The following is a 17,090-nucleotide window of genomic DNA, read 5'->3' as shown; positions in this document are numbered from 1 at the left end:
TGTGCCAATTGTGCTAACAGAGCGTTTCATTTAATACTTTGATTGTCATGCAGCCCTTTTTTTGCAAAATCCTTAAAATCCTTCCAAATCCTTGCAATCCCACTAAATTCTATGCATGGCATTTTGTGGCGATTCCCAGCATGTACTCGTGTCTTTTAGATTTAACCAGATTTAGATTTGGATTTGACTCCAGACGAGATGCCCCCGTTTATTTATATCGGGAGCGAGAAGGCAAGAAATGCTCACAAGTGGAAGCAACATTTTTCAAAGCCTCACAGTTTCATGAGGCCATTTGGACTTCCCTTTGTGAAGATTAGAAAATGCAAAGCAGCCGTCGGCATGAGAATGGAGAGAAGGGGCCTGAATTATTGAGCTGGATGAGAAAATCAAAGTGTTTGGCGGCGTGCGCCCACACATGGTGTTGATAAAAGTTAAGAAGGCTTACTGCCTGACAAATGGTGAGACGAGAGTGGGCAAACATGCAGAACTGTGGAAGATGCACCGTGTTTATGCTTAGCTTCTGTGGCTTCTATCTCTGTGTAGCACGCAGGAAGAGAGTGTCAGCGTGGCTGATAAGGTTTGATTGCTCAAAGAGAGGAGGGCGTCCGGTGCTTGTGTGTGGCAACTGTTAAGTTATTGAAACTTGCAGACCAAGTTAACAGTAAATTTCGACAGATGTCTCTGTGCTTATTATGTCTCCTGAGAAAAGCCAGGAGATGCATGGAAACGGTCAAGTTACGCAAAAAGGCAACAGGCTGATAACAGAGCGACCGAGTGCAGAGAGAGAGAGAGGAGGAGGAGGAGAGACGGAGAGCAAGAGAGAGAGAGAGAGGAGGAAGGGAGGAGGAAGTCTTTAGACTTTAGGACTTCACATGAAGAGTATAAGAGATTATTCATGAGAGGAGGCAGAGGACACAAGTGAAGAACAAAGGAAAAAAGAATTTCTTGGGAGTTTTTATATGCAAGTGAGGAGAAACAGAGACCCTCTTCCCTGCGGGTCAGCCGTGAGAGAAGATGAAGAACCAAATCACCAGCGCCCTCTCCGACTTCTTCTTTGAGTATGAGACTCCCCGCCAGGTGCTGGTGAGGAACAGGAGGGTGGGAGTGGTGTGCCGGCTCATCCAGCTGGGGGTTCTGGTTTACATCATCGGGTAAGACCTGCACACCTTTTTCTCTTTTTGTTTTTAGCTGTAAGGAAATGGTGAGAAAGGGTTTGCATCACTTTGTGTAGTTCATCTTGTCTGGAACTTCCCTCCCGAGTGACCCAGAGTTCACTTTGTGTGGATAGAGTGGGGGGAAAGTGAAAGGAAGATGTTGGGCTTGTGCAGGGACACATACCGTCACTGCAGTTATTGTTGACACAGCAAACAGGCACAAATGACAGTTGTAAGAATCACTATGATTGACTGTGAAAAGAAGGTGTGAACATGGCACAACAGAGCCGAGCTCCTGCCCATTTCATGTTTGGACAAAACCCCTGCAGCATACTTGTTTGTCTACTCAGCCTCTCACCACCCACCCACCCACCCTAACCTGATTAGACATGCCGGAGCTATTCGCTGGAAATTCATCCTGAAAAAGGGAGAACCTGTTTCCTTTACTTATCTCACTTCATCTCACGGTTACTTGCTTATGCAGCTGTGTGACTCTAACGTTTCCCTTCATGCACCTCCAAACAGCAGAACCTGAGGAGCTGCGTGTGATAAATATGCCCGGGCATATGCTCAAACAGATAACAATCAACTGCTGCCCAGTTCACTGCCAAACAGAGCACAGACGCATTATCATCTGCTGCTGCTGGTGACCAAAAATGGAAAAGCAGTAGACAAGTTTAACATCGTGTCTTGTTTAAAGTCGGGTTTTTATAAGTGAGGGATGTGATTTTAAACGGCTGATTCAGATCTGAATCATCAAGATCAGAAAAAGTTGATGGCACACACACACACACACACACACACACACACACACACCTGCCTCCTGCAGCCACATTAAAGTGGCGTGGTGATGTGCATGAGGGAGATGCAATTATAAAGCCGTCTCCTCTCTTCAGACTTGAAGCGGACGGGTCAGGGCAGAAGTCCGCCCGTCTCTCTCTCGGATGCTGAAGCTGGGATTCAGTGAATCGAGACTCACAGCAGAGGCAGCCTGAGCAAACAGCCTTCAACAGCTCAGGGGACAAACAGAATCGAAGGCAGGCAACAGACTACAGACATGGATGCTGAGACAGAGGCGCTCCCATAGAGGACATTCTGCTGGGTAATTAACTGGGAAGCATCTATCAAATGAAACAGGAAAAAACAGACGAACATACTCAAACTTCACATGTAATAAACACTTGAGTGGCCTTCATAAATCCCTCACAGTTCAGGTTGTTTGAGAGGCCCCTGGGGTAGACCCAGGACATGCTGGAGAGATTACATCTCTGGTGTGTTGGGAATGCTTTGGTGTCCTCCTGGATGAGTTGGAGGAGGAGGTGGGAGAGGGGTGTTTGGGCTGGTGCCCTGCGACCTGGACTCAAATAAGCAGTAGAAGGGGATAAAGAACAGCCCCAGAAAACCACACTCTCTTTTTGTAACTTTTATGCTAAAAAAAAAAATCCCAATCCTCTGTTTATGTTTTTGGCTTTAACTTGAAGGTTGATTCAGCCTACTCCTTTTCAAACAAATAATGGAATGATATTTTGTAATGATTGTGAAGGCACATGTTTGAAATGTTTGAAATAAAAATGAACTGAACTGAACTGATTTATTTTTCTTTTCATTCTGTCTTTAAATAAAAACTAATCTCAGCAGCACAGTATGGTGGGAAACTCTCCCCAACATCAAAGAGCCTCCTCCCAGCCGCTTGCAGATATGCATCTCTCTTACGCTGCTATTTTGGAAGATGCTTCCATTATTTCCACGCTCATCGCTTTCTTTATTCCTTTAATTTGCCCTGTTTTTTCTCCCGTTTCTCCGCATTTTTTCACCAGCTCCCTCCAACCTATATAATTCGATTTGCCATGCTGATAGACGTTGCTGCTTTTGTGCTTACGACTTCACTCTGCAGTTTGAAAGATGCTTCTTCTCGTTCGCCGCTCTGAGGAGCTTTCATTGCAGACGAATGAAGATATGCTGCACCACACGCTGTCCTGTGGGCTTCCTGCCAGGGGCTAATTGCTTTTTCACAGCCTGTATGAAATAGCTCTACACATGCGTCACAGTGTGTGTGTACACACTGTATCAGCTCAGTGCACACCAGCTGTTGCCTTTACCTCGTGGCTACAAACGCACACACAGACACGCAAGCAGAGGAAGTAAATGAGTTTAAGGTGATGCACCCCAAGTGTAAAGCTGCTTTTTGCTGAACTGGAATCCTTTCATGTGAGCAAAGTTTCAGCTTCACCGTGACAAACCCAGCACTCAGTTTCTGTGAGGACTCAATGTTTTTAACAATGACTTTACAAAGTGAAAGTGCCTGCAGCGAGATGTGGGCCGTGGATCTTGCAGCTTTTTTGTATTGTCGCAGCCAGTGGAAAGACCGGACCATCATTCACAAACTTAGAGCTAATACAACATCACAAAAATGTAACTACAGTGGGGCAAAAAAGTATTTAGTCAGCCACCGATTGTGCAAGTTCCCCCACCTAAAATGATGACAGAGGTCAGTAATTTGCACCAGAGGTACACTTCAACTGTGAGAGACAGAATGTGAAAAAAAAATCCATGAATCCACATGGTAGGATTTGTAAAGAATTTATTGGTAAATCAGGGTGGAAAATAAGTATTTGGTCAATAACAAAAATACAACTCAATACTTTGTAACATAACCTTTGTTGGCAATAACAGAGGTCAAACGTTTACTATAGGTCTTTACCAGGTTTGCACACACAGTAGCTGGTATTTTGGCCCATTCCTCCATGCAGATCTTCTCGAGAGCAGTGATGTTTTGGGGCTGTCGCCGAGCAACACGGACTTTCAACTCCCGCCACAGATTTTCTATGGGGTTGAGGTCTGGAGACTGGCTAGGCCACTCCAGGACTTTCAAATGCTTCTTACGGAGCCACTCCTTTGTTGCCCGGGCGGTGTGTTTTGGATCATTGTCATGTTGGAAGACCCAGCCTCGTTTCATCTTCAAAGTTCTCACTGATGGAAGGAGGTTTTGGCTCAAAATCTCACGATACATGGCCCCATTCATTCTGTCCTTAACACGGATCAGTCGTCCTGTCCCCTTGGCAGAAAAACAGCCCCATAGCATGATGTTTCCACCCCCATGCTTCACAGTAGGTATGGTGTTCTTGGGATGCAACTCAGTATTCTTCTTCCTCCAAACACGACGAGTTGAGTTTATACCAAAAAGTTCTACTTTGGTTTCATCTGACCACATGACATTCTCCCAATCCTCTGCTGTATCATCCATGTGCTCTCTGGCAAACTTCAGACGGGCCTGGACATGCACTGGCTTCAGCAGCGGAACACGTCTGGCACTGCGGGATTTGATTCCCTGCCGTTGTAGTGTGTTACTGATGGTGACCTTTGTTACTTTGGTCCCAGCTCTCTGCAGGTCATTCACCAGGTCCCCCCGTGTGGTTCTGGGATCTTTGCTCACCGTTCTCATGATCATTTTGACCCCACGGGATGAGATCTTGCGTGGAGCCCCAGATCGAGGGAGATTATCAGTGGTCTTGTATGTCTTCCATTTTCTGATGATTGCTCCCACAGTTGATTTTTTCACACCAAGCTGCTTGCCTATTGTAGATTCACTCTTCCCAGTCTGGTGCAGGTCTACAATACTTTTCCTGGTGTCCTTCGAAAGCTCTTTGGTCTTGGCCATGGCGGAGTTTGGAGTCTGACTGTTTGAGGCTGTGGACAGGTGTCTTTTATACAGATGATGAGTTCAAACAGGTGCCATTCATACAGGTAACGAGTTGGGGACAGAAAAGCTTCTTACAGAAGACGTTACAGGTCTGTGAGAGCCAGAGATTTTCCTTGTTTGAGGTGACCAAATACTTATTTTCCACCCTGATTTACGAATAAATTCTTTACAAATCCTACCATGTGGATTCATGGATTTTTTTTTCACATTCTGTCTCTCACAGTTGAAGTGTACCTCTGGTGCAAATTACTGACCTCTGTCATCATTTTAAGTGGGGGAACTTGCACAATCGGTGGCTGACTAAATACTTTTTTGCCCCACTGTAAGTGTTAATGTGCTGATGCTGTGAAAGACGTTTTTAACCCCGTCGAGCACGAACCATGAAAAATTCTAACTTTTTAAAAACTGTAGTGTTTTTCAAACCTTCTGACAAATTTAAAACAAAAGAAATAAAATAGCAGTTTGCATATACGGCAGCCATACGGGTACCGAAGGGGAAATGTGTCTTTGGTGGGAAGACTCGGAGATCTTAAAGGAGTCCCTGCTGACAACAGGTCTGGGGACCGGACTCATCTATAGTACTATACAGCTGGGATGCAGTCCATCTCACTCCAGCTGTGAAGGACATGATAATGTCATATTCCCTATTTGAGAGTCAGGTTTAACAAACAGATGAAATAACTTTTAACTAGTTGTTACTGACGTGTTTGCAGATCCACACAAAAGCTGACCTTTGAATGTGACACAGACTCTGGAGAAATCCTGTCAACACTGATCAGGACCCTGATAATGGTAAATGGTCTGTATTTGTAAAGCGCTTTACTGGTCCCTGAGGACCCCAAAGCGCTTTACACACCCAGTCATCCACACATTCACACACTGGTGATGGCAGCTACATTGTAGCCACAGCCACCCTGGGGCGCACTGACAGAGGCGAGGCTGCTGGACACTGGCAACGGTGTCTTGCCCAAGGACACAACGACCGAGACTGTCCGAGCCGGGGCTTGAACCGGCAACCTTCCGATTACAAGGCGAACTCCCAACTCTTGAGCCCCGATCGCCCCTATTAATGCTCAGCACGAACACTTTTACCTTTGCTTTCTTTCAGCAGCTGCTGTGATAGTTTGGAGCTGAGATGCAGTACGTCTGCTGTGTCTTTGCGGTGCTGAATGGACAAGAACACGAGCCAGTGCGTTGCATGACTACAGGCACGTTTGTCCTGGTAGTTGTGCTGATGGCTGTGTGCAGTGCCGGTGTCGTCCTTGTGCAAGCCCTTGCTTTGGGGTGAAGTGGGATTTTGAACAGAATGCTCTCTGTTTCGTGCACAGGTGGGTTTTCATCTATGAGAAAGGTTACCAGTCCACAGACACGGCCGTCAGCTCCGTCTTCACCAAAATGAAAGGAGTGGGCTACACCAACAACAGCGGGGGAGAGAGGGTCTGGGACGTGGCTGATTATGTCTTCCCTTCACAGGTCAGTGACCTTTCGTGCCCCCAGTAACATTTGATATGTCGTCGTCTCGTGACTCCTAAGTGGTCGGTAATTTGTTTGGCACCTGATGTAAGTCGGTCACCAGAGGCAGATTTGATGAAATCAACTGTCAGAGTGAGGAAACATCAGCTGAGCAGGACAACGTGTCACTGCTGTTTGCTAGAAAACTCAAGGCTGACAAAGAAGCAGAGGTTTGTAACGTTCACCCCGGTGACGATCCACCTCTGTCGACGCGACTCTGCAGCTTTATTGCATGTGAGAGCAAAGCAGGGACACTGATCAAATAGATAACTTTGTTTGCCTCCAGTGTTGCTGTGTCCTGTTAACTGTGGGAAAGAAAAAAGAAGACACAATGTAGGCTGCCATGTTTGCTCTGAGGTGTGGGTGTGGGCTTTAATTCAGAGCAAGGCAAACAGGTGGTTTCAGTGTTACACAATGAAAAGATCACTTTTCTCCATCACGCACTTTGATCAAATGCACTTTATTGTCAGGTGGTCATTGTTTTAGTAATCGTCACGTGACCTCACTGTTATGTCGACGTTCGGTTCAAAGAGAGGCCTGAAAAAGGAAGAAAGAAAACATTGGCACGAACAACATATGAATAAAACAATGCAATCGTTTAAGGCAAAGCACAAGAGGAAGGGTGTCGGCGATAACTGAAGCCCAGCATCAGGGCTGCACTAAAAACAGCTGATTGGATAACAAGATACAGGTGAAGCAAAAAGGACGGAGCCAGCAATCACGAAGGAGAAAAACCACACGAGCACACAAGACAAGTAGGTAACCTTGCAGGAAATACCAACAAGGAGTGACACTGAAAGGCTCCACAGACAAACCGAGAGACACAGGAAACACAGGAAGCCACCAGAGATGCAAAAGAGAAGAAAAACAACCTGGAATGTGTCAGTGTCACAATGAACTTATACAGAACATTTTAATTTAACTGTGATTTTGAGCAAAAGTAAAGAGAGTTTTACCCCCTCCTACTGCCTAATGATATGGCATTTGACCTGCCAAAAGTTCAACTCGCAGTATAATAAAGATGCTTACAGTTCTCTATTGGCTTAGATCACAAACTGGAAACACAGAGGAACCAGGACATTCGCTACACAACACACAAATTGCGTGACAGCTCTCACATACGTGTGTGCTCAGGGTGACTGCAGACGCTCGGGGGGTCGAACCTTTGCTGCTCGAGTCTGCGTGTCAAAGCATCCGTGGGTACGATGCTGAAACCCACGTCACCTCCAGGAGGGTCGGTGCTGGACCGAAGGTGAATGAGGCGCACTGTAAAAAGTGTTAGAGTAGAAAGGTGTTATATACGAACCGGTCCAATCATATCGTTTATCACTGTACTGTAAATATGATCACGGCGTTGTAAATAGTCTCACAGTTGAGATTGTGCAATGATCCTGACCGTCGAACGCCGTGTTGACCCATCCATCCACCCCAACCTTCTTCCTGTGAGGGGATTTCTGTTGCTCTGCAACTATTTCAGCTCTTCTGCTCCAGTTCCTGTGAAATACAACGAGCCATGGCTCGCAGAAGTTTGCTTTAAGGTCTGTGCTCACTGCTTTTAAACACATTGCTTCTTCTCTTTTAAAACTTCAGGGAGACTCATCATTTGTAGTGATGACAAACTATATCATGACTGAGGGTCAGTCAATGGGAACCTGTCCAGAGGTAGGTGAAAAAGCACTGGTTCTCTCTCTCATTCCTCCCTCTTCCTGCTTCCTTCCTTTCCTCCTGCGCTTCCATATTTAGTAAAACGAGCGGAAGTTGTATCTCATTCCAAGACTATTTCTGTAATTGGGTAATTGTCCGAAAGTTGTATAGCAGAAAAGGGCTCTTTTAAAGCCTAATGGCCCAAAGAGCAGTGTGTGTGGGATCCATACATGTAAGACTATAAAAACAAGACGTTTCTTTCACACTCCCAGGGTGTTTTCCTGTCTTCTTCTTCATGTCCTTCTTTTGTACTTGTGTACACAGACTGACCCCAGTGTCTTCTTTATAACAGCTCCCGGGCAAACACAACTGCAATACAGACGCCGACTGTGAAGGAGGGAGTTTCAAACGTACGGGAAACGGTAAATCCTGACAGGCTGAGAGTGTGACCTCAGCGGTCCTCACTGAGTCTGTTGCCAACTCACACCAGTCCAGATTTTGTGCTTCTTGTTATGTAATTTTGCTTCGCCGGAGCTGAGAAGCCTTCTGAAACTCACTGAAGCCATTTATTGAGCGAGGTCGGGGATGGTGTCAGGTGATGGAGCAGCAGTGTATTTGCAAAGTGGGCCGTAGCTGTGACAGGACAGGCTCACGCAACAGCATCTATATAAATACAGCAGATATGAGTCACGGCTGCTGAGGTAAACATTTACACAGAATTCATGAATTGCATTTGTCCGGCGCTGAGAAGAAGAAACAGATTCATCTCAACAAACCAGGCCTTAGCAACCAAACATTTGGTGTGTGTTTGTAGTACGGCTTGTTGTCCGCTAAAGTAAGCAGCTGAAACTCTGCCTTAAGCAAACAGACATACATGCATGTATATATAAGCACGCTCAACTGCATGCATGCCAGCTAATATAAACTGCAAGCACACAAAGACACAGCCACATGAGCTCTAATGTGTCCAAATGTGTGGCTGGTTCTAAGAACAGTTATATAAACTTATTGTCCTTCATCCGTCCCAGAGTTCAGTTCAGAGCCTTTCCACGTCGCCCTCAATCAGACCGAAGCTTTAGATCTGTCTGGCTCACACCAGTCACATGCAGGCGCTCAGCCTCCACGCTTAAAAACAAGTAAACGCGGGACTGTCCTGCAGCCAAACACAAAGGTCAGAGGGCCGAAGCCGAGTGGGCGCCTGCTGGAGACTGTCTGCAAGCTCATCACACGCACGATGAGAGACCGATAGCAGCGAAGCTGTACGCGCACAGGGAGGCGATAACATTGGGATTAAGGCTAAAAGAAAGAGCTGGTTCAGCGTTTGCTTTGCTTTTATACGCTGCTGTTGATGCTAATTCAAGATAAAAGTGGAGGCAAGAAAGTGTTTGAAACTGCTGCCAACGCCCACGCTGCTGCCTGTTTCACTGTTGAGTAATCGACTCTAACTCTTTGTTTCTGTATCAAGGAGAAATGACCGGAGTCTGCGTGAACAGGACTAAGACCTGTGAAGTGCTGGCCTGGTGTCCAGTGGAGGACGACCGCGACGTACCAGAGTACGCAGACAAACTGAATTATTCACGATTGTGCGATTACACAATCATCTGTGGAAGCAAACATGCTCATTTGAAATCTGATCTTGTTTCCGTTTCAGTCCTCCGCTGTTGTTGTCTGCAGAGAACTACACTCTGTTCATCAAAAACTCCGTCACGTTCCCCGCATTCGGCGTCTCGAGGTGACGGAGACACATTTACCTCAGAAGATGTGATGAGTGTGATGAGTGTGTCCTGCTCTGGCATGACTATTGTAACTTTATAAAACAGTTGTGGCCAGAAATCTTCAGTCAGTGGCACAAATTTGTTTTTTATACTCTTCAGTTTTTACTGAGATATTTGTTCACGTTTCTATGATGTCATAAAAACAATCACAATGATTTTATACATTTCAGTTTCTTCTGTAACCTTTGGCCAAATGAAACACATCTTTGAAGCAAACAGAGCTACACAGTAAACTCTGTTCTTCTTTTAACTCTTATATCTTCAGCTTCTAAATCAAACCACAAGTCTAATCACTCATTTTGGTAAAAGTACAGAAAGTGTCAAATATTTCACTGTTTTTTCGTTTTCAGGAGCAACCTAGTGGAGGACGTCGACTCCAACTACATCAGCAGTTGCCTGTATCATCCACTCAGCGCTCCCCTGTGCCCTATATTCAAACTGGGAGACATTATTAAACTTTCTGGCTTAAACTTTCAAACAGTAGCTAAAGTGGTGAGTTTGAATTTCTGCTTCTTTCTGAAATTCCTGTCATGTTTCCGTGTTTTGCTTCTCTTCTTCTCCTGCTGTGATGAAGACGGCGTTTGTGTCCTGACAGGGAGGAGCCATCGGGATCGTGGTCGACTGGACGTGTAACTTTGACGTGCATGTAAAACACTGTAAACCAGAGTACACCTTTCATGGACTCTATGGAAGCAAAGAAGGCTCTTCAGTGGGCTACAATTTCAGGTGTGTGAAAAACACAGCTCAGCGAGAGATTTGTTCCTTTTTCTGTTAGTTTGTGTCCAGAAAACCTCTGAAGCGCATATATTATAATTTTAGCTTGCAGCACTTTTAAGGTCTCATGTTAATAATATTATTAATATTATATATTAATTAATAAGCTTTACACTTCCATTTGCTGAGCTCTCGCTAACTTCATGATAACGTGGACTCGCTCTTCTCATCTAACCTTTGAAACTGTTGACAACATCGCACATATTGGCTCAGTGTTTGAAACTACTGCAGTTCATTTCTGCTTCCTCGCGCACCACAGACACATGCATGCTCCTGCTCTGTTATTCATTGTTCACCTGCTGGCTGATGGAGAAATGTTGTTCTGTCACTGTTATTGTTCATTTTCCATGGAATCGGCTTCACTCGCTATTTGCTCCTAATGCTGCTTCAGCTCTGCTGAATCTGCCAAGTCGACTGGCTGAAGTTTCTGATGTTTGCTCAGTGAAACAGTGTTGACTTGTCTCAACTGCCTTTTCTTGTTGTTTCTTCACAGCTCGCTCAGTAAATACACGGATGATGACGTGTTTGTCAAATGCTTTTGAAACGTATTTCATATGCCTGCTAACATATTGTGGTTGTGTCTGTCTGCAGGTTTGCGAGGCATTATATGGAGGACAAAATTCAGAAAAGAACACTTCTGAAAGTGTTTGGCATCAGGTTTGACATCATCGTCCAGTCACTTGTGAGTAACACGTTTATCTTAAGTATGCTTTTGTCACTGGAAGAATAAACCAAAGGAGTTGATATGACTCTGCTCTTCACAGGCGCGGAAATTTGATATCATCCCTACCCTCACAGCCATCGGCTCTGGAGTGGGAATTTTTGGAGTGGTATGTTGAAAGCTGAAATATTTACTTACATATTCCACACGTCTGTGCAAAAGTCGGCCCTCGTGTTTGATACTCTTAGGAACCAGGCTCCGTTCTAAGTTTTAAAGTGGTTCTCCAGGTTTTCTGAAGGCCTCTTTGGACACTGACATATGAATGACTGAGGCACCTAACTCCAGGGACTGTGTCCAAACATACCGCGGTTAAATGTGGTGCAGGTTATGTCGTGGTGTTGGAGGTCGTGTCAAAACTGATGGAAAAAAACAAAAATCTGATTTTGATCCGCGGTGCAGCAAGAGTGGAAAGCTTCTGATTGGTGACAGCTTCAGCGTGACAATGATCCCATGATCCCAAACACAATGCAGCAAAGGCATACCTGGATACACAAACACACAATCAGTCAGATCTCAACATTACTGAAGCAGTGAACAGGACAAATAACAGCCAACATCCAAAGAAGAGCTTTGAACGTCCTTCAAAAAGTCTGGAGAACTGTTCCTGAAGAGAAATGACAACAAACGAGTTCAGGCTGTGTTGAAGAATAAAGACTTGTTTCAGTTAAACAAACTGTACGTTCGACCACATGTCCAATGTTCCTGGTGTTGCAGACAAAGCAGGCCTTTATATCTGCGTACTATTTTGTCTTCCTTGAACTCAGCTGCCACCAGTTTTCCCCTCAGGTGCCAGTGCACACCTGGTTCAGCAATCGGCCACCCAACACTGTAAAAGCCTAACAGTGGCTCCGTTAGTTTGGCTTGGCTGAGATCAGAGGTCGTTTGCACCTACTAGTGAGTAGCTAGTGTGTGAGGCTCCATAATGTGGTAGTTTACACATTTGTGTGGCAGGTGAGAGGTTGCTGGTTTCATTCTAGCCAGCGACACACAAACACGCAGCGCTACCTGCTGTGCTGATGAGGAGCTAAAAGTAGCTCCAGTGAGTGTCCAGAGTCTGCAGAGGTGTTCTCTTTGTAGGTAATGACAAAGATTTAAAATATTCGGTGGTTCGAGACTTTTGCACAGTGTTGTAATCCAACAGGAGATGACGCAGTTGTTTCTTTCTCCTCTTTTTAGGCGACTGTAGTGTGTGACTTGGTGCTGCTCTATTTGCTACCGAAAAGAGAATTTTACAAGAACATGAAATTCAAATACACGGACACACAAGTACAGGTAAGACCTTCAAAAATGAGTCTGTGCTCTCTTTGAACAGCAGAGGGCAGCAGAGAGGTGTTCAACCAATCAGAGAAAGTCATTGGAGCTTATTTTCCTTCACCACGTCCAGCCATACATTTCACACGGAAGCCGTAACCTTCACTTGCCATCAGATTATTGCTGTGTTCATTCCCATAACGTGTGAGAGAGTCTGTGATTAGTACAGAGCAGCCAGTTTATCTGATGGAAGATGAAATCTGTGTCCGTCCCACCCACACTGCTTTCCTCTTTCACTTCTGTTTTACAGCAGGACAGCGAGTCGGTTGGTGTAGACACGAACGTCTATTACACCCTCGAAGCAAATGCAAAACAGGCTCAAGGCAAAGACCGGTCCAAAGTGAGTAGGAGGCAGTCTGTGCAGTAGAGCAGGTTCTTTTATTTTAAGCCTAATCGCGCGGCAGATTTAAGACAGCTAAAAGCATCTACTCCCAGAAGCTGGAAGAACGGCTCCCAGCCAACGACCCTGCGTCAGTGTGGGGGGGCCTGCAGGAAATCACCAGCTACAGACGCCCCCACCCACTATTGAAGCACACAAAGACCTGGCCAACGAGTTAAACACTTTCTACTGCAGGTTTGAGACAGACAGACTCCCACGCCTCACCCTCCCCTCCCCAGGGACATTGCTTCAGACATTGACCCCCAACACACCTTCCACCTCTCCCTCCTTTACCCTCCCCCTCCCCAACAAAGACTCAACGACCTCCACCACACCTCTCACCCCCCTTTCCTCCTCACTGAAACTCAGAATACACACTGAGGATGTGAGCCGACTATTCCAGAAACAGAAGCCCAGGAAAGCCCCCGGACCAGACGGCGTCTCACCCTCCTGCCTCAAAACCTGTGCTGAACAGCTGGCTCCCATCTTTACTCGCATCTTCAACAGATCCCTGGAGCTGTGTGAAGTTCCCTCCTGCTTCAAACGCTCCACCATCATCCCTGTTCCCAAGAAACCCACCATCACAGGACTGAATGACTACAGACCTGTCGCCTTGACGTCTGTGGTCATGAAATCCTTCGAACGACTGGTGTTAGCCCATCTGAAAGACATTACAGGCCACCAGCTGGACCCTCAACCGCCCGGGAACTTATGCCAGGGTCCCGTTTGTGGACTTTAGTTCGGCTTTTAACACCATTGTGCCTGAACTTCTCTCCTCCAAACTCTCCCAGCTCAGCGTGTCACCAGCTACCTGTCAGTGGATCACCAGCTTCCTGACAGACAGAAAGCAACAAGTGAGGCTGGGGGAGATCACCTCTGAAACCCGGTCCCTCAAGGATGTGTCCTCTCACCCCTACTGTTCTCCCTCTACACTAACGACTGCACCTCCAAGAACTCGGCTGTTAAACTCCTAAAGTTTGCAGATGACCCCACCGTCATCGGCCTCATTCAGGATGGTGATGAGTCTGCATACCGGCAGGAAGTTGAGCGGCTGGTACTCTGGTGCAGTCAGCACAATCTGGAGCTGAACACTCTTAAGACTGTAGAGATGACGGTGGACTTCAGGAGACATCCCTCAACTCTGCTCCCCCTCACCATATCAGACAGCCCTGTGTCGACTGTGAAGATCTTCAAGTTCCTGGGTACAACCATCTCCCAGGACCTGAAGTGGGAGACCAACATCAACTCCATCCTCAAAAAGACCCAGCAGAGGATGTACTTCCTGAGACAACTGGGGAAGTACAGTCTCCCACAGGAGCTGCTGATCCAGTTCTACACTGGTCATTGAGTCTGTCCTGTGCTCCTCCATCACAGTCTGGTATGGAGCAGCCACTAAACAGGACAGGAGCAGACTGCAGCGGACTGTACGGGCAGCAGAAAGGATCATCGGCGCCCCCCTGCCCTCCATCCAGGATCTGTACCTCTCAAGAACCAGGAAACGGGCAGGGAAAATCATCACAGACCCCTCACACCCTGCACACAGACTTTTTGATCTGCTGCCCTCTGGCAGATGGTACAGAAGCCTGCAGACCAGGACCACCCGACACAGGAACAGTTTCTTTCCCCTCGCCATCTCCCTCCTAAACAGTTGACCTGTCACACTGCTCCCACTGCCAGACTGCAGCTGCACCTTATGTACATTGTGTAGTATTCATTCCACCTCATTGATTTCTGTATTTCATGTATACAAGTTTAGATTCGTTATTTATAGTTGGTTTACACAGCTTGTGTATGTATGTGTAATGTGTATATATAGACACGTGTGTGTGTGTGTGTGTGTGTGTGTGTGTGTGTGTGTGTGTGTGTGTGTGTGTGTGTGTGTGTGTGTGTGTTTGTTTTACATTACTGTGCTTGAGAGCCGCCATCTACCGGAACCAAATTCCTTGTATGTGTCTGCACATATACTTGGCCAATAAACACGATTCTGATTCTGATGAGCAGCAGCGTGGTTTGCACATGATCTGAATGTCTCCTGTCCCACAGGATCCTGATTCAGAGGCAGGCAGCACAGAGACTGATGTGTCTAAAGTAAGGCGTCGTCGTATCCTTCCAAAACAATCACTCCCACGAGTCTCACTTGTTTTAATGACTGATGTTTTATTCATTTGCTGTTTCTCGTGCAGAAGTGACCCGGGAGCAAACGAGCCAAAAGGCCACGCCTCTTTTGGAGGTGTGACGCACTGGAAGCCTGGATCCTTCAGACACTACCTGGACTAACAGAAAGGAGCACAGCGAGATGGAGTCACGTTATTCCCATCAGCAGCTTAGTCATCCTGAGGATCTGTGACGCTTGTATGTGGAGTCAGAGGCAGCCAAGCTCGGCGGTGTGTGTACTTTCTTGGGTGTTACTGTTTGCTTGTCTTCATGCTTTGGGTGTTGCCTCTGTCTGTAATTCTGTTACCTCAGTCGCCGTCGTTGTAAAAGAAACATGTAGGTGCGCTGCTGTCAGTGATCGTCCCTCGTGTGCACCTTGTTGACTTAATAAAAACATGTACAGTAACATCAGCGCAGTTTCTTTTTGCTTTGGTCGAACAGAACCTGAGAAAAATGTTGAAATGATTCAGATTTCTTTATTTCTTCGAGTATGTGTACAAAAAGCATGCAAAAATAGCGCATTTATATATATCGGTACATATTTACATTGTAACTACGTTCCATATGGATGTGCCATGCTTCCGTTTTAGTGGGTACAGTCAGAGAAAAGCACGAGACGACACGAGACGGCGGATGCCTTTGAGACAGGCACACGCGCATGCGCACAGACCAGGAGAGTCACATAGTCCCGGATTTCATATTATGTACAGACTCCACCATAGTCTCCGTCCTTTGGATCTAAATATGACCTGAAATCAAAATAAAACGAGTCATGCCACTCACTTCCTGTGCTGCCACACCCACTGACTTTTCTTCTGTGTCACTGCAGCAACAGCAGCAGGTCTGATCAATCCACGGGAGGGTCGCCTGGTTTAAACCGATATACTCTAATTATGCAGGGTTTCAAAGGTCACGCACAGGTGATCTTTGATTCATGGCCATTTAAATCATTCAAGGGTTTTGAATGATGAAAAACATCTAAAAGGAAGGAAACCTCTGGTGGAGAAATAGACCCGTATGAACAAACTGACATATTTTGGGATTAATCTATGCTGGAGTTCAGGGTTTCCACCGTGAAATGGCCACAGAGGAAAATCCCACGGTTTAAATATTGTTGTTGTGATATTTAGTGATCAGTGAGAATGTCCTGAGCGCACACCTGCCCCCTCCGTACAGTTTCACAGTATTTCACTATTTTGCATGTTGTCAGCAGTGAGATTAGACAACAAGCACATACGGTGTTTCACAGGTGGACACACACAAACTGTACAGTGTTTAATGGCCGAAGTAGTGTTAAACGTACTCACAATAATGACGTTATACATACTTAAGTGGAAAAGTGCAAGAATTTGAACATAAACAAAAACACAGGTTAAAGGTCGAGAGCTGTAAAGACAACAATAAAGTACCTTTGACCCACAAACGTCCAGCACAACAACACCCAGAATAAAAACGCGAGAATCAGAAGGACGAGCGTTTAAACAGGTGACGTCAAACAGAAGACGTCATGTGACATTTTTGGTTGCCTTCATTAAAGGTGTGCAGCATTTAGAGCTGAACATCAAAACGTCAGTTATGACGTCATGTCCCCCGGCTCAACAACACGGCCTGAAATCCCGTTTGCACGCCTCGAGCCTAAGCTAGCATCCTTCCCTGGAGGAAACGAGCTGCATCAACCAGCCAGAGGACAACGCTGCTCCGAGCGCTCCCCCAGCTCTCCCCCCACAGGTAACACACCAGGACACGTTGTTAAACCAAGCGCCTTTAAATGGACACGCCTCTCTTTCTTTTATCCACCACGCCCACATTTGTAGAGGGTTCACATGTGCACAGCTGATTCACTGGCCATCGTCAGCATCTACTGTTGGCACTTTGACAGGTTATCAAATGGAAAATCACGAGAACACAACTCCGTGTTCACGGACAGCCATGCTTTATATTTTTCTTCCTCCTCACTGTGTAAGCA

The 17,090-nt window shown here is 46.1% G+C and overlaps 1 protein-coding gene across 1 annotated transcript; it reads left to right on the top strand.

Annotated features, from left to right (window-relative positions):
- The first annotated feature begins 903 nt into the window (after positions 1-903).
- On the top strand, positions 904-15,186 carry p2rx1 (purinergic receptor P2X, ligand-gated ion channel, 1). The gene is made up of 14 exons (XM_085363285.1): positions 904-1,151; positions 6,183-6,327; positions 7,957-8,028; positions 8,363-8,432; positions 9,476-9,563; positions 9,662-9,742; positions 10,136-10,277; positions 10,381-10,511; positions 11,151-11,241; positions 11,324-11,389; positions 12,457-12,552; positions 12,842-12,931; positions 15,014-15,058; positions 15,154-15,186. The coding sequence occupies exons 1-14, from the start codon at positions 1,015-1,017 to the stop codon at positions 15,157-15,159; spliced, it is 1,260 nt and encodes a 419-aa protein (XP_085219411.1). The 5' UTR covers positions 904-1,014; the 3' UTR covers positions 15,160-15,186.
- Positions 15,187-17,090: the final 1,904 nt, after the last annotated feature.

This window comes from Diplotaxodon limnothrissa, linkage group LG10 (assembly GCF_057381915.1).
Source record: "Diplotaxodon limnothrissa isolate DT_005_m linkage group LG10, D_limnothrissa_male_GT1.1, whole genome shotgun sequence".
Classification (NCBI taxonomy): Eukaryota; Metazoa; Chordata; class Actinopteri; order Cichliformes; family Cichlidae; genus Diplotaxodon; species Diplotaxodon limnothrissa.
Note: the sequence above shows the minus strand (reverse complement) of the source record. Positions and strands in the feature narration are given on the sequence as shown.